At 45.2% G+C, this 21,190-nt stretch overlaps 1 protein-coding gene across 1 annotated transcript in view; it reads right to left on the bottom strand.

The window, feature by feature from the left end:
- SMARCA2 (SWI/SNF related BAF chromatin remodeling complex subunit ATPase 2) overlaps window positions 1–21,190 on the bottom strand; it is a 124,501-nt gene that overhangs the window by 61,564 nt on the left and 41,747 nt on the right. The window contains exons 10-18 of the mRNA XM_028713238.2: window positions 19,061–19,231; window positions 16,805–16,858; window positions 12,619–12,749; window positions 12,310–12,367; window positions 9,742–9,842; window positions 8,971–9,121; window positions 8,438–8,601; window positions 5,765–5,831; window positions 2,673–2,783 (exon numbers count right to left, since the gene is read on the bottom strand). Of these exons, the coding sequence (XP_028569071.2) occupies window positions 2,673–2,783; window positions 5,765–5,831; window positions 8,438–8,601; window positions 8,971–9,121; window positions 9,742–9,842; window positions 12,310–12,367; window positions 12,619–12,749; window positions 16,805–16,858; window positions 19,061–19,231 (1,008 nt within the window). The remainder of the gene's footprint in view (window positions 1–2,672; window positions 2,784–5,764; window positions 5,832–8,437; window positions 8,602–8,970; window positions 9,122–9,741; window positions 9,843–12,309; window positions 12,368–12,618; window positions 12,750–16,804; window positions 16,859–19,060; window positions 19,232–21,190) is intronic.

Genomic DNA, 21,190 nt, shown 5'->3' with positions numbered 1-21,190 from the left:
GAAAAGACAAGAGGACAAAACTTTCTTCCCCTAGTTCTACGCGTGCAAATCCTAAAACAGTTGCGGGCCTTCAGCTTAAAAATAAAAAACAAAAAGATTCAACAGTACCAGTACACCCAAAATACAACCATGTTAGGTGCAGGGTTGGCGTGGCTCCCTCAAAACGGCCTGGCAGTGGAGGGACTTTGTGGGGCCTGTGAGCCAAACTTGTTCCCCCCTCAGGGCTGTCTTACCCATAGGCACTAGGGGCGCGGGGCACCTGGGCGCTGGGCTCTCAGGGGCGCCAGGCCCAGCGTCCGGGGCCCGAGAGTTGAGTCCGGGGAAGAGCCCGCCCATTGGTCGGAGTGCCGCAGCGGGCAGCTCTGTGCCGCGAGTTCGGGGCAGACTGAGCCAGTGAGACGCTGAGGTGGCTGGCTGGCTCTGCCCTCCTGCACGCCTGGGACTAGGCAACCTGGGGGGGGGGGCGGCGCCGGGTGGATCTTTGCACCCCGTCACCGCATATGCTTAAGACAGCCCTGTCCCCCCTGCTCTATTCAACGTACAATGGTACCTCGGGTTAAGTACTTAATTCGATCTGGGGGTCTGTTCTTAACCTGAAACTGTTCTTAACCTGAAGCACCACTTTAGCTAATGGGGCTTCCTGCTGCCGCCGCACCACCGGAGCAGAATTTCTGTTCTCATCCTGAAGCAAAGTTCTTAACCAGAGGTACTATTTCTGGGTTAGCGGAGTCTGTAACCTGAAGCGTCTATAACCCGAGGTACCACTGTACAGTTGTAGATTGGAAGTCGAACAGAATCCATTCAGGAAGTCCGTTCGACTTCCAAAATGTTCAGAAACCAAAGCGTGGCTTCCGATTGGCTGCAGGAAGGTCCTACAGCCAATCAGAAGCCCCGTCGGACGTTCGGCTTCCCAAAAAAACCTTCGGAAACCAGAACAGTCACTTCCGGGTTTCGATCGTTCAGGAGCCTATTTGTTCAGGAGCCAAGGTGTCCCGAGATCCAAGGTGTGACTGTATTCAAGTTTTAAGTAAATTATTCTGCCCTCTTTAGCGTGCCTCCTGCAAGCACACCATATCTGCCTTTTCTTCTTTGAACTGAGAAAATGTTTTTCCCCCCTTCTATTATGTCCTGATACCTCTCACATTTTGTAGGGGGGTAAATATTTATCCTGTCCAATTCTTTGTAATATAACTTGGGAGACAAAACTTTCTCATCTTAACTAAGAACAGTTGTTCTCCTACACTCGTCCATTCGGAAGAAAGCCCCAGAGAATTTAACGGGGATTGCTCTTAAGCAAGAGGCTGCAGGGTTGTAGTCTAAGGATGGGAGCGCTGTTTTCTATTGAGCTGAGATTCCTGCATTGCAGAGGGTTGGACTAGATGATCCTTGGGATCACCCTTCCAACTCTACCATTCTAGGAAAACCTCTCGCTATAGTCAGAGAGGGTTTCCAAGTCAGATGAGACACTGATCTGCCCAACTGCAGCTGCGCCAAGTCACTTGCCGCCATATGAGCCTGACAGCCAAGCTGATAAACAGAATGGGCTTGTCACCCCAAAGGCAACTACAAACGAATGCTGGTTCCGTGGCCCAAAAAGAAATTCTAACCCACCAGCTGTGAATTTGGGGTGGTGAACTTAGTGCAGAGCCCGTCGGCAGTTTCTCCGAGGCAATAATGAAACCAAGCGCTCCAAATTCTGGTTTTATGAGGGCCGCTTTGCAACCAGAAATATGTCCCCATCAGGAGATGATTCAAAGAGCCATGGGGGGATTTGAAAGGCGAGGGAGGAATTGGGTGAAAGCTGGATTCAAACCACAGAAAAGAAGTTTAAGGTATGTGCTTTTAAAAAAATGAAAAGGATGGAAATCTTTGCAAAGATTAAATAAGCTATCCTCAAAAAGCCAATCAGAAGGTGCTTGTGCCCAGGAATGCGTGTTCTCAACTGAATATTAGGCCAGGGGGGAGATGTCCAGAAAACTACCGTTGAAAAGGTGACTATGGCAAGCACATGAAAGCTCATTAAGAAATTCACAGGCTCTGATGTATGACAATTGGAACTCTGTTACTTAAATGCCTCCACTTCCGCAGAAGCCATGGTTCCCAAAGATTAGCTCCCACTTTTCAGAGTCTATTAACTATTCAGGAGACACTCAGATCAAAAGCAGTGATTTTGAGCTATCGGGTGTAAATGCACAAATGAAAATGAAGATAGCAGGTTTCATTCCGGCCCCTTATTATCTCCCCACATCCAGAAAGCGGCTACACAGCCGGAGTCCTTTTGCTGGCCGTGTTTGTCTCTGCTCGGAAAACAAAGAGCGAGAGAAGAGCCGTGGATCAAAATGGAATAGCAGGACCCCACAATAAATGTCACTGGGAGGATGGCGATGCTCCTGCGCGGAGCGATGGCAGGGAGGCATTGACGAGATCCACAGGCAGCGAAGCCATTCTCTCGTCCGCAGCCCTGAAAGTGGCGCAGCAGGAGAGGAGACGGTGAATGGGCTGGAAGAAAAGCCCAACGCCTCCATTCAGGCAGAGAAACGCAGAACTGCCTTTTAAAGACAAGAGCGATGGCGGGTGCAGGGCCAGGAGTCTCTTTGCCGGGTGCAATCCTGGCTGTTTGGGGCGAGGGCAAGAGACCACGTCCCCAAGAGGAGCCAGAAACGCAGCCTTACCTTAGCAAGAATGTGCTTGTCCTTTATTATGTACTCGTAAGTCGTCAAAAGAACATTAAATTTCCCGCTACGGAGTTGAGGGACGAGGGATCGGCGCATCGCAGGTGTGCCCTGGAAAGAGAAAAGAAAAGCTTCCCCTGAAACGAGGGTACAGAAATGCAAAACAAATTGCAAGGGTCCTGTTGCAACAAGCAAATTCTCCAGAAGAAACTGGAGAAAAAGGAAATTGTAATTACTTTGCCACTGACAATGGCTCCCGGACAGAAAACTCCACTCAGATAACAGGTCTTATTGCTGTTGCAAGTTAGGCTGAAGGCAGTCTCAAATCCATGTTGTTTACAAGTGCCTTCCTAAGAATATCAGGGGCTGAATTAGTCCAACGGTGAACTAATTCAGTATTGGTAAACCACCTGAAATCTCCGATAAAAGCCATGACATGAAAGCTCACATACAGTGGTACCTCTGGTTGCGGACGGGTTCTGATCCCAAGGTTTCCGCAACCAGAGGTGCCTGTTCTGTGCATGGCGCGATAAGAGCGCTTCTGCGCATGCAGCGAAACCTGGGGAAATACTTCTGAGTTTGCCGCTTTTGCAACCCAAAGTTTATGTTACCCGGGGGTAACATTAAGCTGAGGTTCTACTGTATTATACTCCTGGATAGCTCAGTTGGTTAGAGTGTGGTGCTGGCAAGGTCAAGGCTGCAGGTTCGATTTCTGTATGGGGCAGCTACGTGTTCCTGCATTGGGGGCTGGGGTAGATGCTCCTCAGGGTCCCTCAACTCTACAATTCTATGATTTACAACCAATATTTCAGGACGTACAGAATTTATCCATACAGAACCGTACAGAATTTATCATCTGTCTTGCTCCAGCTAGAACACTTGCAATCATTAACGATTTCCTGCTACATTTCAATGTCTGAAAGTAACTGTGACTTGTTATAAATTGCACTGAATTTGCACAAGGGGAGTTTCCAGGAGCCAATGGCATACCAGAGATAGATTGGGAACATCTTCATCATCTCTTGGTCACGGCCATGAGCAGAGATTGCGCGACACGGGGCAAGGCAGGCTTATTCTCCCGCCACCATCCTGCAGCCGGGTGAACCGCAAGGGCGTCACAAAGCGTCAGGGGTCCACCCCAGGGGAGCCCCCCTCTGAGAAGGCCCGGCCCCAGGGGGGATGATGGTCAGACTCAGCACATCCCCCCAAGCTGGGGCCACGGTCTTTGGGGCAGCCCCACCCAAAACTCTACAGACGGCTATTGATGCTGAACTTTGCTCAAAGTTGTGACGACAACAGGAACTGAGCCAAGTCTTGAAGCCACGAGGAAGGCAAAACCTCAACACAAGAAGGCCCACTAGGCAGAGCCCAAAATAATTTCGGGAGCCTTTTAACCAGCAACTGAACCAGGGCCGGATTTAGGTTTGATGAGGCCCTAAGCTACTGAGGGTAATGGGGCCCTTTCTATGTCCAGCTGTCCTTTGTCAACAACAAATTCTCCCTGTTATTTGTGTGTTGAATATATGCTATAGGGTCACTTATGGACCTCATAGGTATCTCAAGCCATTTGCACATAACAAATTTTTATTTTATCAAAGTGATTGTTGACTTGAAATACAATTAAGAAGAAGTATCCAGGGTTTTTCCCCTCTACATTTTGGGGGGCCCCCAAGAGAGTGGGGCCCCAAGCTACAGCTTGTTGAGCTTATACATAAATCCGGCACTGAACTGAATGTATCCATAGCAGGAGTATATTAGAACAAGGGAGGGACTTTGCAGAAGCACAATGGGCTCCGAACTGGGGAGGGGTAGGCCTCTGCCGGGCATGCATGACCCAGAGAGGTGAAGTCTCCTGTTTGGTCTGGGTCGAGGCTGAGCCCCTCCCCCGCTGCTGCCTGCTGGGATCACCGCGGCACTTCAGCAGCCAATGAGAAACGCCTGCTGGGATCCCAGGAAGCCAACCGGCTCCCTCTGCACGTCCCGTGCCATCGCGTGCCCAAGGGGGCCGGCAGCTGATGGCAACAAGCCTGGATCAAGTGTACAGATTACAGTGGTGCCCCACAAGACAAATGCCTCGCAAGACAAAAAACTCGCTAGACAAAAGGGTTTTCTGTTTTTCGAGCTGCTTCGCAAGACGAATTTCCCTATGGGCTTGCTTCGCAAGATGAAAAAAATTCTGGGTTTGAATTTCTGTGTGGTGGGTGGCTGGGGGAACAGTTGGGGAGGAGTTTGCAAGAATCTGGAAGCTTGTGCGGTTTTTTTCTGCATTTTTATGATTTTCTGTGACCATTGGGCCACTCTGCTGTTTTTTTTTAAAAAATTCTGGGTTTGAATTTTGAAATGCTCTTTACAGTATGTGTGACTTTAAAGAGCACTTAATAAACTCTTGTTGTACCAAATTTGGCTTTGTTTGGACTTTTTTTGACCATAGGAACGCATTAATTGATTTTCAATGCATTCCTATGGGAAACCGTGCTTCGCAAGACGAAAAATTCGCTAGACAAAAAAACTCGCGGAACGAATTAATTTCGTCTTGCGAGGCACCACTGCACTGTATTTTCCCGTGTATTAGACGAGGGGTTTTTTGGCTCAAAAATCATGTGGAAAAAACTGGGGTCGTCCTATACACGGATAGTGGCTGGGGGGGGGGGGGGAGCTGTGCACCGCCAGCCAGCTGGCTGGGGGGGGGGCGCGCAACTCACCCCATGCTGCTGCGGGAGATGTGCACTCTAGGGTGTGTTTCCCGCAGCGGCATAGGTGGAAGTTGTATGCCTGTCCGTGCTCTATGGAGCGTTTCCCGCCCGCAGTGGCTTGGGGGGAGCGGCTGCCCACTTTGCCAACCCCCAACAATGGCCCTGCTTCGGTGATGGCGCACATGCAACTCCCCCTATAGAAAGCTCAACAACTTTGGGCCATTTCCCCTCATTTTCTTTAAATTTAGTCCCCCAAAATAGGGGGCGTCTAACGCACCGTAAAATACAGTGAGCTGTTTTCAGTGCATGGAAAAACCACACAACTAAATAGATGGGAGGAAACAGGGTTTATGTGTTTATACTGCCCACTTTATATATGCATATAAAGGACATCCAAACCTTGTAGGAGATTTTCACGACAGAAGGAGCCCATTTGTCAAACTCGTAAGTCCAGTTGGATAAAGTCCTGTGTAAAAGATTAAGAACACAAAGCATCTCAAAACCGATGGTTCTATAATTTGTCTTAAGAGCTCTGCAGTCTTAACAATAAAAGATATAACAAAGTCTACAGCCTGGTTTTTGATTTTCAAGGTACGAGACCAAAGGAGAGCAGAAGCTTCTCTCGTCATCTCAGAAAAGGCTCCCAGGAGCAGGCAGTCCCCGGGACGGGCTCTGCTTACCTACTCGAGAGTAGGACGGCTCCTGAAAACATAGTCATAATAAGCTGAAGATTGGAAACAGATAACTCCTAACACACCTATTAACCGCTGCAAAGACAACAAGACAACTATTGCCAGGACATGGAAATCATTCCAATTAAAAAAACTGTGGACCAATGGTATAATGCAGGGGTCAGCAAACTTTTTCAGCTGGGGGCCGGTCCACTGTCCCTCAGACCGTGGGGGGGGGGGGGACACTATATTTTGAAAAAACAAAACAAAATAAAAATGAACGATTTCCTATGCCCCGCAAATAACCCAGAGATGCATTTTAAATAAAAGGGCACATTCTACTCATGTAAAAACACGTTGATTCCCAGACCGTCCGCAGGCTGGATTGAGAAGGCGATTGGTGAGCTGCTGGGAGAGAAGCTTGGCTTAGCGTCCTGCCCAAACTGAGCCTCATTGTTTGCTCTCCCCAAACAAGCGCAAAGGGGTTTATGCCAAGAAGAGGCCAGCATTACAGCTCATCATCGTATGATTGGAGCAGGCATGTCCAAAGTCTGTTTCGGGGGCCTAATACGGCCCGTCGCTTTAATCCAGCCCCTGCAGCCGTTTATTTCCTGGGGTAAAATCTCAAAAAAAGCCCAACAACGTCAATCCTAAAACAAGCTCGACAACTTCAAAAGCTCAACAACTTTTGGGTAAAATCATAAACAAAGCTCAACTACTTCAATCCTTAAAGGGACCCCTGACCATTAGGTCCAGTCGGGCCGACTCTGGGGTTGCAGCGCTCATCTCGCTTTACTCGCTGAGGGAGCCGGTGTACAGCTTCCAGGTCATGTGGCCAGCTTGACTAAGCCGCTTGTGGCGAACCAGAGCAGCGCATGGAAACGCTGCTTACCTTCCCGCCGGAGCGGTACCTATTTATCTACTTGCATTTTGATGTGCTTTCAAACTGCTTGGTTGGCAGAATAAGGGACCGAGCAACGGGAGCTCACCCCGTCATGGGGATTCGAACTGCCGACCTTCTGATTGGCAAGTCCTAGGCTCTGTGGTTTAACCCACAGCACCACCCATGTCCCACTTCAATCCTTAAAAAAGGTCAATAATGCTGGTCGGCCCTCATGCATGTTCACTTCATCAAATCTGGCCCTCTTTGAAAAAAGTTCAGGCACCCCTTTGTGGAGAGAGCTTGGCGTCCGACGTCACCTGAAGTCCACCTGGCAGCGTGGCGGGATGAGAGGAGCAGACGCCGCAAGCTCACCTGTCAACCGCCGCTCTGCGTAACTGCGGTTTAAAGCGGCGAGGGAACCGGGCCAAAGACAGTGGTGTCGTTTATTTCGATTACACTTTTGATTTGGGAGGGTGCGAAGGAAGAGCCCCCAGACATCCTTGGAGAAAGGTGATCAGGTGCTCTGCAAGCCCAGATACACCTGTGCAAAGGCAGGTCTGACTTGGTGGCGTGATCGCTTTATAATGCAGCCGACTGGCTTTCACTAAAACCACTACCTTAATACAGTGGTACCTCGGGTTGCATATGCTTCAGGTTACATACGCTTCAGGTTACAGACTCTGCTAACCCAGAAATAATACCTCGGGTTAAGAACTTTGCTTCAGGATACAAACAGAAATCGCATGACAATGGCATGGCAGCAGCAGGAGGCCCCATTAGCTAAAGTGGTGCTTCAGGTTAAGAACAGTTTCAGGTTAAGAACGGACCTCTGGAACGAATTAAGTACGTAACCAGAGGTACCACTGTAAGACCAATATGAGTGTTTCACCCCCTGAAAGTTCAATGCTTCCAAGAAAAAAATTCCCTCCTGGGAATCTGGGCCCTAGGATGTTAATTTTGTGTTTGTTTCAAATCTATTGTTACACAGAGCCTGGGGCGGCTGCAAAGGTGGCTGGTGAGTCACCGAGTGAAAATATTCACAGCTAGGAGGTACCGACACCAAAAGGGGGAAAAGAAAGACTATTATGAACCAAGAGTGCTGTAATGCCGCAAAGGGGTGCCAGTTGAGAGCACCCCCTTTAAAGATCTAGCAGCTGTGCCAAAATTCTTTAAAAACGAAGGGAAAAGGATGTCGCATAAAATAGGAAACACGTGCATTTCTCTCGCTCCCCCCTTGTGACTCACAGGAGGGAGAAGCTGTAATGACTAAAAAGCACAATAATGCTAAATGCTTTTTATCAGCCATCTGGTCCCCAATGACATGTGAGAAGAAGGGAAGACAATCAGAGAGGGAGCCCAGAGACCCCCCTCAGCACAGCCTCCTGCATGCTTCGTCTAACTGTTAAGCGCGTGCTTATATATATATATATATATATATATATATATATAGTCCACGTTGTTAATGAGCCAATCTGCACGGCGTAGAAAAATATCATTAGGAGGAGTTCATCTACTTACGAGAGGGGAACGATGATGAGATAGGGGCCATTGAGCCGTTTGTGGTCCATCAGGTAAGTGATGAGGGCAATGGTCTGTATGGTCTTCCCGAGGCCCATTTCGTCAGCCAAAATCCCATTCAGATTGTTATTGTACAGAGAAACCATCCATTCCAGGCCCTGGATCTGAAACGCAGGAGAATCGCCTCAATTAACCGGAGTCTGCGCACAGCAAAGTTTTGATCTTGCGCCTCGGCTTTCATGAAAAGTAAGCCGCAGATATTGCAACCTGTGCATGATGCCCTGCAGCTCCATCAGATGTCAAGGACGCCCTGTGGAACGCCCTTCCATCAGATGTCAAGGAAATAAACAACTATCTGACTTTTAGAAGACATCTGAAGGCAGCCCTGTTTAGGGAAGTTTATAATGCTTTATCGTGTTTTTAATATTCTGTTGGGAGCCGCCTAGAGTGGCTGGGGAAACCCAGCCAGATGGGAGGGGTATAAATAATAATTTATCATTATTATCATCATCATCTCCCCCTGGGGTGCATACCTGGTAATGTTTCAATGTGCCATTAATCAGGAGGGAAGACTGCTTCTCCACCCTCTCGGCTATCGCGTGCGCCACAGTGTAGTACGACTGAGACTCTCCTGCGCTGTATTCGTGCATGCTATACTCATCGTCCACATCTTGTTTGGCCGTCCTGCAAAGTGAGGAGCGAAAGGGAAGCACTTTATTTACGCTGCACAATTCCTTCATGATTTTTTAGCTCTTGCACAAGGGCACAGAACTAGCCGTGCCCAAATGTTATTGCACTCTTATCATTTTTGTACCATTTCCCCCAAATCATATCTTGCATTTTATTATTTTCCCAGTTGCATCTTAACTTTTATATTTGTTTTCTTAACTGGAAGTGTTTACTCAAACCCTGCTAGTGAGTCCACTTCTTTACAATACTTCTGTAAATACAACATAAACGGTTCCCCATCCTTTTTAAAGTCGCTATTGTCCTTGCCTCTTCATTTTCCAGTTAGCTTCGCCACTTCAGCAAAGCTAACTGGAAAATTAACACAATGACATTTAGGTAAAAGATTGCAAAGGTAAGGTAGAATAAAACAGGCAGGAGAAAGAAATATTTAAAGAACCAGAAGGGGAAGTTGAGGGAAATCAGGAGAGGGAGTTGGGATTTATACATGTTTTTTGCGATAGTGATGATTATGTGGAATATAAAAATGTAAAATTCAATAAAAATTCAATAAGAATTATTTTAAAAGAAAGAAGAACTAGCCGTGCCCAAAAGGGTCTGCTTCCCAAATGACTCACTCAATTATCTTCTTAGCGTCTCTTTCTGGAACTTCTTCGCTGTTTGGATCCAGGTGTCTCTTTTCGTCTGTTTCTTGCCTACTTGAATCCTCATCATCTTCCTGCAGAAAACAAGAGCGCAAAAGCTCTGCCGCCACTCAGAACCTTCTAAGTGCAAAGTTCCCCCATCTTTAGCTGGGCTTTTGTTTTACAAAACCAAAGGCTCCTTCCCAACAGAAAGCCCAGCTAACGTTTACTCACCGTCACAGGAATACGTTTTTAGCGTGGTTTTGATAGATATTTTGCTTTACAATTTTGTAAAGTATTTCCAGATTTACAATCTTCATTGCTTTCCCCCTCCTCACTCTTCCTGCCTTTACAATAGCTGAACTCCGTTTCAGAGTTCCACCTCATAGTGCGTCACATGAAATTTAGAGTTCTGTGATAGCAGGATGGCCATCATTTAAGAAGAAGAAATGAAGCTTTAAATGTCACTGGGCCTCCTTATATGAACCGCTGCTTAATATTTTTAAAATCAGAAGTTATTCAGAATACTTTGTTCCACAAGGCAATGTTTTCCACTGTTTTTAAAAAAAAGGGCACCTCTCAGTGTGTTCAGATACTAAGGACTGTTCATCTGATTTCTGCCTTTTTACTGTGCCTTCCCTGGGTGTGCAAGTATTTCATCGGTAAGCAATTAAGCTGCACGGCGGTTATCATGGCTCAGTTTTGACCATAAGCAGTTATGTGGCCAAGGCAAAAGGCTGCCTCAGAGCATCCTGATGCAAATACAGCGGTACCTTGATTCCCAAACGCCAAAAACCCAGAAGTAAGTGTCCCGGTTTTCAAACGTTTTTCGGAAGCCAAATGTCCAATGCACCTGTCGGCGATTGTTTCCGGGGCGCCTGAACCAATCAGAAGCTGCGCCTCAGTTTTTGAACATTTCGGAAGTCAAACGGACTTCTGGGACGGATTGAGTTTGGCGCTTTAGTTTTTGCTATTTATTTTGCATTTTTGTTTTTGAGGCTTTTTCGGTTCATTGGTTTTTGTGACTGTGAGGAACCCAGTTCAGCTACTGATTGACCGACTGTGTGACTGAGGAAATGGATAAAAGCCCTCCATCCAAACAATGACTATCATCAGTGCAGGCAAGAATAAAATAGTAATTTTCATTTTTATCATCTACAATACTGTCTTATTTATTTCATAGTACAGTGCCTTGACTATTGCTTTCGTTTTATGGATCAATGGTCTCGTTAGATAGAAAAAAATCATGTTTAATTGCTGTTTTATGGGTTGTTTTTAAAAGTCTTGAACGGATTAATCCACTTTGCATTACTTTCTATGGGAAAGCGCGCCTTGGGTTTTGGAATGGACTTCTGGAACGGACCAAGTTTGACAACCAAGGTACCATTGTATTTCCAAAGCTGGGTGGCTGGACCTCTGCTCCTGGAATCAGCAGGAACCAAGTGGGGGCCCCTTAGGTGAGCTCTGGATGCTAAGCCAAAGAAGGAAGAGGCAACCTTGGCAGAACAGGCCCTATTTATTTAAGAGACTCCCTTTTCCTTTTCCTTACCCAAAAGTGCCGCATTCTAAAGGCTAGAGAGAAATCAAAGCATATTCAGTTTTTCCTGCTGTTCTTCAACTGCGCACATTTTCCAAGTCTCTACTTGCAATGCTTTTAAACACCATTTTGCATATTACTGAATCCCCGCTTGATTGCTAAAGTGGCAAAATATACCAACAGCTGCATTTCAGATTTCTCTCTCCCCACTCTCTGGTGCATTACTGTATTTTAATGAGGGACTGATTAAAAAGATAACACTTTCCTGAGAAATAGAAGTTGTCTTGTATGCAGGTAACGTTGATGCAAGCAGACAGGATACTATAACTATGCCAAGACTAACAACCTGTATCTGCTTTCTTGGAGAGCAATCTCACGAAAAACAAAGCCCACTGTTTATAGCGATTCACGGTCACTGGAAATCAAAACGAAATCTGCATTCCTTCATGGCCTAAAGACGTATACCATCTAATCTATCTTCTCTGTTAATTAATTGCATTATAGCATTGCAATTTCCCTCCCATCATATCGAAGCTTCTTGTTTAGACAAGAAAAGCCACACAAATAGCTCATTACCAGTTAACAGTGCAAGCCGCGAGAGGAGGGTCTAAAAAGCACTGAAATCGATTCTAAGGAGGCTACTTTCTCCTTATTTATCTGGCAGTGTTAGCAATAATTATTTTAATGGTCAGAGTGAGCTTCCTATATGCTTTATCTGACTCTCTGGTCCCTAGAATGGAAATTACATTAAATCAGGCATGTCCAAAATCTGTTTCGGGGGCCGGTTGATTTAATCTGGCCCCCGTGGCAGTATATGTCCTGGGGTAAAATCCTAGAAAAAGCAGAACAACTTTGGTGTAAAATTGTAAAAAAGGCTCAATAACTTCAATCCTAAATAAAGCTTTGGTCAGCCCTCACGCATGTCCACTTCATCAAATCTAGCCCTATTTGAAAAAAGTTTGGGCACCCCTGCATTAAATAATATTTTGGATAAATGCATGTATCAAGAGGAAGCAGTCACTTACATCTTCCTCAAACTCAGAACCACTTTCTTCGCTGTCTGACCTGGGTGCAACTTCATATCTGCGGGGAAGAAACAGGCAGAGGAGTAAATAATAAATGTGTGTATCAGAAAGCTTTGGAAACAAACAGAATACAGATCTGAAAATATTTCAAAGGCAGAGGATATACTATGATTTTGATGCAAGCCTCTTCGGGGCACGTTTTTGCCCGGAAAGGCAGCACGAAATCAATCAAGGTTATGCAGTGCAGTGCAATGCGGTAAAATTAAAGGCAAGGCAAGGTGGGTTTGTGGGGTACGCAGAATTACTTACCCAGGGTTCATTTCTAACCAAGCATCCAACTGACTTGCTTTAGGAGCCTCGGGTCCAAGGAGAACTTTGCCTGTTTCAGTGTGAGTTACCTTGACTGGGAGATCACTCATCTGACTGCTCTCATCAATGGGCTGGAATTGAAGGACAAACGTCAAGTTTAAGGCGTGGGAGGAAGCTTCTCTCTTTGCGAGAGGAACGGCAAACTTAGTCACGGCAAGTCCAAAGTTGCAAGCTACGTGGCACAGAAATCCAAGCCAACTAGGTGCTCCAATCCTGTGCCGGATTAAAAAAGGTAAAGGGACCCCTGACCGGGTGGCGCTGTCGGTTAAACCACAGAGCCTAGGACTTGCTGATCAGAAGGTCGCCGGTTTGAATCCCCGCGACGGGGTGAGCTCCCGTTGCTCGGTCCCAGCTCCTGCCAACCTAGCAGTTCAAAAGCACGTCAAAGTGCAAGTAGATAAATAGATACCGCTCCGGCGGGAAGGTAAACGGCGTTTTCTGTGCGCTGCTCTGGTTTGCCAGAAGCAGCTTAGTCATGCTGGCCACATGACCCGAAAGCTGTACGCCAGCTCCCTCGGCCAATAAAGCGAGATGAGCGCCGCAATCCCAGAGTCGGATTTACGTATAAGCTAAACAAGCTTTAGCTTAGGGCCCCACTCTCTTGGGGCCCCCCCCCCAAAAAAAATAAAGGAATAAAAGACTGGATGTACATTTCCAAAATATAAGATAAAAAACAAATAAAATGAAACCTACATACAGCAACTGTGTTTTGTGTTGTGTAGGTTCCTCTGATGTAAGTCATGGGCCCTGCCTGCTAGCCTGCTCACTGGTTTGTTCCTTTCTATATATAGGGTGCCTGCATTCTGCATGGACTAGTTGCAGGGCAACATGGGCAAATGGCTTGAGATACCTATGAGGTCCATAAATTACCATTATAGCATATATTCAACACAAAAATCAGTGACCATTTGTTGTTGACAAAGGACAGCTGGACATAGAAAGGGCCTCAGTACCTTCAGGAGCTGAGGGCCTCATCAAACCTAAATCCAGCCCTGGTCCCATCAGAGTCATATACAGTCGTACCTTGGTTTTCAAACAGCTTAGTTCTCGGACGTTTTGGCTCCTGAATGCCACACCTGGAAGTTAGTGTTCCGGTTTGCAAACTATTTTTGGAAGCCAAATGTCCGACAGGGCTTCCGCGGCTTCTGATTGGCTGCAGGAGTTTCGTTTCTGAATGTTTTGGACTTCCAGAATGGATTCCGTTCGACTTCCAAGGTATGACTGTAGTTGGAAGAGACTTTGGGTGCAGTTCTCCCTACCCAAAGCCTGGCTCTTCCACCCTACTCCCACAATTTGGGTCACGACAAGACTGAAGCTGAGAACAAATAGGAAGAATGGAGAAGGAAATTGACCGAATATGCAGAATTGGACAAATTGACTGGGAAGATTCGATACCAGAAAGACCAAAAGTTTATCGAGGACTGGGGGAAATTTACAGAATATCTGAAAAATATATGTGATGCACAGACAACGCTTGAAGAGACTCTGTGAAATAGTAAGAAATACTGCAAAAAAGAGAGTAAGAGGAAAAGGCAATATCATGTTTAGAAATGCGTCAATAAATAGAAATTTTTCGAAAGATTGACAGAGAAACTGAGGGAAGTCAAAAATTGAAGCATGAGTGTAAAATAATTTGTTGACTGTATAAAACTTGTTTGGAAAATGAATAAAAATTATTTTTTTTTAAAAAAAGAGAACAAATAGGCAGCACAGAGCGCATCGTTCTGCAATGCTAAGCCACGCACCGGCCAAGTTCACGTTCATTAAATCAGTTCTTTAAATCATTAAATCATTTAAGTTCATTAAATCAGTTTTTTAAACCGTGTATAGTTTAGTATGAAGAGTGTCCAGGAGCATGTAGCTCAAATGTGATCGGAATAAACCTTGGTTGCAACTCATGGCTTATTGGGAGGAAACAAACTACAAATCTCCGGCTTGTTACGTCTGCAGCACAGCGGCTGGGAGGAGAGGACCGCCACGAAAACTGGGTCTGAGCTGTGTTCCCACAACACGCTACTCTTTCCCAATAAACCACGGTTTGTTTGAAACTAGGTATGGTTTAATGTGATGTGCAAACAAGAACACAGATATTTCTTTTACCAAAAAAAAACCCACCTACAAAGTTTACCCTCAGTGCAAATTATTACTTGACTTCAAGAATGCCTGACAGTTAGCATCGAACCAAACTATTCACATGCAGATTATGAATATAAGCACCATTAAGGACATTAGAGGAAATATGGTGTGAAGCCACAAGAATTCATCAGCTTCTCCAAACGAATCATTTTAATTTCTGCTCCCTTCTTACTATTTATAAAGAAAATTATTATAAATATGATGGATTTTAAGGCTGCAATCTTACAGATCAGTGGGACTTCCTCCGAGCAGATATTATATGATTGCACCATCAGTATTATTCTTTCTTAATGACTAGGATACGAGGTTTTAGATTAGAAATCTAATGCCTCATGCCTCCCCTATTTCTTTTACACTAACAAAAAATAATAATATCTGTCACGTCTCCAGTAAAAGATACTAACAGACACGCAGAAGGAAGCTTCCGGAAGTCATTTATAGGGCACTGCAGCATGCTCATTAGTGAGATAGCTCATTAACGGCAAGGGCACTCATTAAAAACTTCAATTAGAAGTGTTGGGCAGTGTCTTCCATTAAACCAATTTGCTACACATCTTTCTGCATGCCAGAAAACACAGCAAACTTTAAAACCACTGATGCCTGTTTGCTTGATTAGCTAGGGTACTTAAGGGGGTATAAGCTAAAATAAATTCCCGTAACGAAACAAAAATATCGTACAACTGACTCTAGAGTGCATTGTTTAAGCAATGCCAACCACATGGAAGTTAATACGAAACATGTTTCCCAGCTATATAATGGGCGCCTTCAAATTACTTAATTCCAAAAAAGCAATGTGAAATATTTTATTTCTTACTAGTTCTGTGTGAGATGGTAGTCTGACATAGAAACCAGTCATTTACAATCAACGTATTGCTGTGGCAAATTATGGAGATATTTCATGCAGAAGGAGATAGTTTTAATTTATCACCAGTCTCTACATCATTTATGTTCTAATTCTTTATGTTCAAGCCATTTTCCATGGGACCAGTGGGGCTGGAGGGATACAATTTAAATGGCACACAGGCAAATGAATAGCCTGGCACGCTGGCGAGTGAGCCGGCTGGCAAGCGAGGAAAGCCATACTCTGAAATTCCTCCTCGCTTAACATCAAAAGCCAGGGGGTAAACCCTCAAAAGCGAGGGTTTTTTTTATTAAAAATGATAATGTCTGTGTGAGTAACTTTTGTGGGCTTATGGACAAGGCTGATTTAAAAACATAAATAGATCCTGAGAACAGAACTCTGATCGCAGAGCATCCTTGCAGATGATTGGCAGTGGTTTGTGCCCCCCACAGCAACCCCCCCAAATAAAGGTTTGGGGAGATCTTTTGGAACAGCATAGGAATCACACCCACCCACCCATTTCTGTCAGCAGGAGTTTCCTTTCGATCAAAGGGCAACTTGGAATCCAAGCCACAAGAGGTCCGGAAAGTGGCAACACAAGAACAGGGCCTTTTCTGTAGTGGCCCCCCACTTGTGAAATTCCTCTCCCCAGGGAGGTCCGGCTGGTACCTTCATTGTACACCTTCAGACGCCAGGCGAAAATGTTCCTCTTTAACCAGGCCTTGGGCTGACTGACATCCAATGCCCCTTTAAATTGGGGGGGGGGGAGTTTGAGGGGCTCATGCTTTTGTTTTTATTATGCATTTTGTGTTTTACATTGTGGCTTTATCCTGTGAACTGCCCTAAGACCTGCAGGTATAGGGCGGTATACAAATTTTAATTAATTAATAATTCTAGTCATAAAAGTAATAATAAATAACCTGCAAAAGTCACCTTGCTGCTCTTGTTTAAAAGCCTTAAATCCTTGTTTATTTGCAATGTTGTTATAGGTCAGACTGACGTGTTTTTCATGGGCAAAGCATACTAAGTGAAAGAGCCACACCTTGGCCCTGCTCTCTGAAGTCCCTTGGCACACTGGGCAAGCAACTGTGGCATTTTACTTATCACGGACAGAGGGCAATATATTGAAACGCCTTCTGGACTCCTTACCTCTCCATCAGGACCAAGTCCAGATCCCATGCCTTCTGTACTGTCTTCTGCTTTCTGAAACCAAAGAACACCGGCAAGAAGTTACGTCTCAGCTAAGAAAACCGGGATACGGTTGCAGGCCACACTCTGTGAAAATGGGCTAAAATAATATCGCATGCATTTCACTATTCCACAGGGAGTGCGGAAAGCTTCAGGGAAAACGGATGCCTCATAAATCCCGAACTTCCAATTGAATTATTGCAACAATCTGTAGCCTTCAAACTGCGTTCTGTCTGTACATGGCCCTTTCCCTAAAGCAGAAGGGGATGGTCTCTCTGACTCACGTTAGGAATGGAAACAAAGCCATTTTTAAAGAGATGGGCTCTTCGTAACTGCCAGGTATAAAATAAGATGCAAAGGGAAGCAGCTCTCATTTCCCCTCCTTTCCCCCTTTCCCTTCCTCTCGCTCTGCTTAGCGACAAGTAATTATATAATCCATTACCGAAAAGCAGTCTGAATTTATTGTTTGTAAAGACAGTAGATCAGAATCAGACAACAACAAAAAGTGCGTCCCATGGGGAAACGGTGAACATTTTCCCCCTCTCTCTCGCTGACACACACATACAGTGGTACCTCGGGTTACATACGCTTCAGGTTAAATACGCTTCAGGTTACAGACTCTGCTAGCCCAGAAATAGTACTTCGGGTTAAGAACTTTGCTTCAGGATAAGAACAGAAATTGTGCTCCGGCGGCATGGCAGCAGCAGGAGGCCCCATCAGCTAAAGTGGTGCTTCAGGTTAAGAACAGTTTCAGGTTAAGAACAGACCTCCGGAACGAATTAAGTACTTAACCCAAGGTACCACTGTACAGTGAGAACTGCAAGTTAAGACAGAACTTCACATAAAAAAAGGTATTTTGCCTTTCTATGTAAGGCAAGGGGCCTGAGTCTCTCCCCCCCCCCCTCGAGCAAAAAGGGCCACCTTCTCCCAAATAAAAGGACCCAAAAATGGCCAGACGTGAGGATGCTCTTTCAAACGGCATGCTCAAAACTAGGACACTTGTGAAATGAGCCATGGCCAGACTCCCAACGAAGAGGGAGACTATAAACAGAAGGGCACCAGATATTTCATTTCCATTTAAATGTCTTTTCTCCAAGATCAGAAACACACACAAAAATTCAACATATTGCATTCGCCTGGCTCAAGGTTGAATGCTGTTAAGAAGGATCGTTCAAAAACAGTGTGAAGTATCACTCTTAAGACTAAGAATATGGTCTCTGAATGGAACCGAGAAATCATGATTCATTTTTCTCCAACTCAAGACCTCAGTTTGGCACTATTCTGAGAAGTCTGCGGATCCCTCCTCCTACAACCTTCTGACCCCAACTCAAAGTGCTCACCCCACCTTAGAAAATAAATTATTATTATTGTTATTATTATTTATTATTTATTATTATTTATACCCCGGCCATCTGGCTGGGCTTCCCCAGCCACTCTGGGCAGCTATCAACAAAATATTAAAATACAGTAATGCATCAAACATTAAATGCTTCCCTAAACAGGGCTGTCTTCATTTGTCTTCTAAAAGTCTGGTACCTCGGGTTAAGTACTTAATTCGTTCCGGAGGTCCGCTCTTAACCGGAAACTGTTCTTAACCTGAAGCACCACTTTAGCTAATGGGGCCTCCTGCTGCTGCTGCGCCGCCGGAGCACGATTTCTGTTCTCATCCTGAAGCAAAGTTCTTAACCTGAGGTACTATTTCTGTGTTAGCAGAGTCTGTAACCTGAAGCGTATATAACCTGAAGCGTATGTAACCCGAGGTACCACTGTAGTTGTTTATCTCTTTGACATCTGGTGGGAGGGTGTTCCACAGGGCAGGTGCCAGGACCGAGAAGGCCCTCTGCCTGGTTCCCTGTAACTTGGCTTCTCGCAGTGAGTTACCACCCGAGGTACCACTGTATTGTGTTTTTAATATTCAGTTGGAAGCTGCCCAGAGTGGCTGGGGAAATCCAGCCAGATGGGCGGGGTATAAATAAATTATTTTTGTTGTTGTTGTTATTCTCTGGACAATATGGATTGATATAAAATATGGAATAATATGGAGCTGTAGATGTTGACAATACGTCCCATGGAAGGGAAGTCTCAAGATTCAGAGAAATCTCTATATATGGATATGCATTTCGAATGTTATGAATTCATATTTGCAAAATCAAATCAAAACAATTACAAAAAGAAAAGAAAAGAAAACTCTTAGTGGCAGCTGAAAGTGGTACTTGCCTTCTTTCTCCTCCTCCTCTTCTTCTTCTCCTTGGCCGCCTGCGCTTGCTTGTGCTCCCAAACCAGATTCGTCAGGTTGGCCACATATTCGTCCGTTTGCTGCAGCAGGTAAGCCAGGCGCCGGTCCTTCTTCTGGTCAATCAGCTTGCGGTAGCCTTCCTCATCTTCAGCCTGGCAGCGCAAGGAAAGGCAAATTAAGGGACTCTGTCGCCAAGCAGCCGCTCACGGCAGACCCAAAGAAAGTGGGGACGCTTTCTGTGCGGGATCTGGGTGCAGGGGTCAAATTCCGTCACTTCCAAAGCTCCAGGGGTCATTTCAGGGCTGGGGAGACAGCTATTTGCCAACTGCGCCGTATCAGTGATCCTAGCTATGTACCGCTTCCCAAACGATGTTGAGTCAAAACCTCAAATATGTTAAAGCACCCCAAAAAAAGCGTCTCTATTTTGTTCACCGTTTTAAAAAATAGAGTCCAATGGTAGGGCTGCCATACGTCCGGGATGCCTCCGTCGAAAATGGTGTCCAGGCGGAATTTCCAAAAATTGGCTAAAATGTCCGGGGGATCCTGGGTATATGGCAGCCCATATCGAGAATGTTGATTTTTTGGAGATTTTTTTTTAAAAAATTTATTATTATTTTGAGATTCTGCAGAAAAATCTAGACACCTTTTGCACCCAGATGTTTTCCACTGTGAGTTGAAGTCCTGATTTCTAGATACTGAAAGCACCAGCTGCAATAGTAGGGGGACCTATACCCTATTATTTTCTTAAACAGTAATCCAATATCAGGGAAAACTTTGGAGAAACATTAAAGCAGGCTTCCACAACCTCAGCCCTCCAGATGTTTTGAGACTACAATTCCCATCATTCCTGATCGCTGGTCCTGCTAGCTAGGGATCATGGGAGTTGTAGGCCAAAAACATCTGGAGGGCCGAGGCTGAGGAAGCCTGCATTAAAGTGATGCATTAAAATCCAAGATGAACTGAGGTCAACACCCAAGAGAACAAACAGGAGCTACATTTGTCCCTTGTATTTCTGATATTTTTTATGATCTGTGATATTGTGTGTGTTGACGCTAGTCTGTGACCGTATTAATAAATTCATTCATTCATTCATTCATTTGCTGAATGTAATAGCTCAACATCTTCCCCTTTCCTGACTTTGTGGCTTACAGGGAACGACGTTGGAAAATGTGGTTTAAGTCCCAGCAAATTTAAACACTCTTATGTCCCATTGGTTTTAGCAGAAAAATACATTCTTAAACGCCTCCCTCTGAAATCAGTATGATTCAGAGGATGCTTAACTTTTGATGAAATCTTGCTTCTTGTCTTTGACATGGAAATCATTCTCAAGGTGGGGCTGCCACAGGAAATAATTGAAAGGTAATGTGTCACTGTGGTTTAAATATAACCGAAGGGTTAGAATAAATGACATGGTCTTGATGCCGTGAATGCTAACAAGTGTTTGGAAGAAATTACTGTGCTGAGGTAGAAGCTTCTACAGAGAAAGTATAGTTCCTTGAAAATTCACCACCATATAAAAGAACATCTGGTGTTGTTCAGAAGGTATAAATAATGGGGTCAAACTATAAATGGGGGCAGGACAATTAAAATATTGGAAACCACAAGGTAAGGTGAAAGTGGTTTGGTTCATTATATTAAAGGGAGTCCATAAATATCATAACTACCCCATTAAGTTGCACATAAAGGACAACAAAAGGTTTACAAATAGAAATAGCTCCCTTATTTTCACCTTGGGTTGGCTTACGGCTCTTGAGAGACAATGGAGTACGCCTCTGGGGGGTGAAGTCAAATCACTGCATTAGCAGCACTGGGGTACAAGCCTGGGCAGCATGTCTGGGGGTCCTGGGCTGCCCCCTCTCAGCTGATGGGGTCCAAAGGAAAGCAGAACAAGATGTTGGGTACCAGCTTGGCTGAAGGAGTTGCCGGAAGGAGGCGGACAAACATCTTGGGGACTCCACTATGGATTTGGGTAGTAGGGTTTACTCCTGAGCCTTCTCTTCTCCCGAAGATGTCCCACATGGCAGTAGAGGTTTAGGATGGCCTCCCTTCCCAGGTGGATAAGACCCTTCCCTCTACCGCTGGGTTTCCCAAACTTGGGTCTCCAGATGTTT

This window comes from Podarcis muralis, chromosome 17 (assembly GCF_964188315.1).
Source record: "Podarcis muralis chromosome 17, rPodMur119.hap1.1, whole genome shotgun sequence".
NCBI lineage: Eukaryota > Metazoa > Chordata > Lepidosauria > Squamata > Lacertidae > Podarcis > Podarcis muralis.
This window is presented reverse-complemented; position numbering and strand designations above follow the sequence as displayed.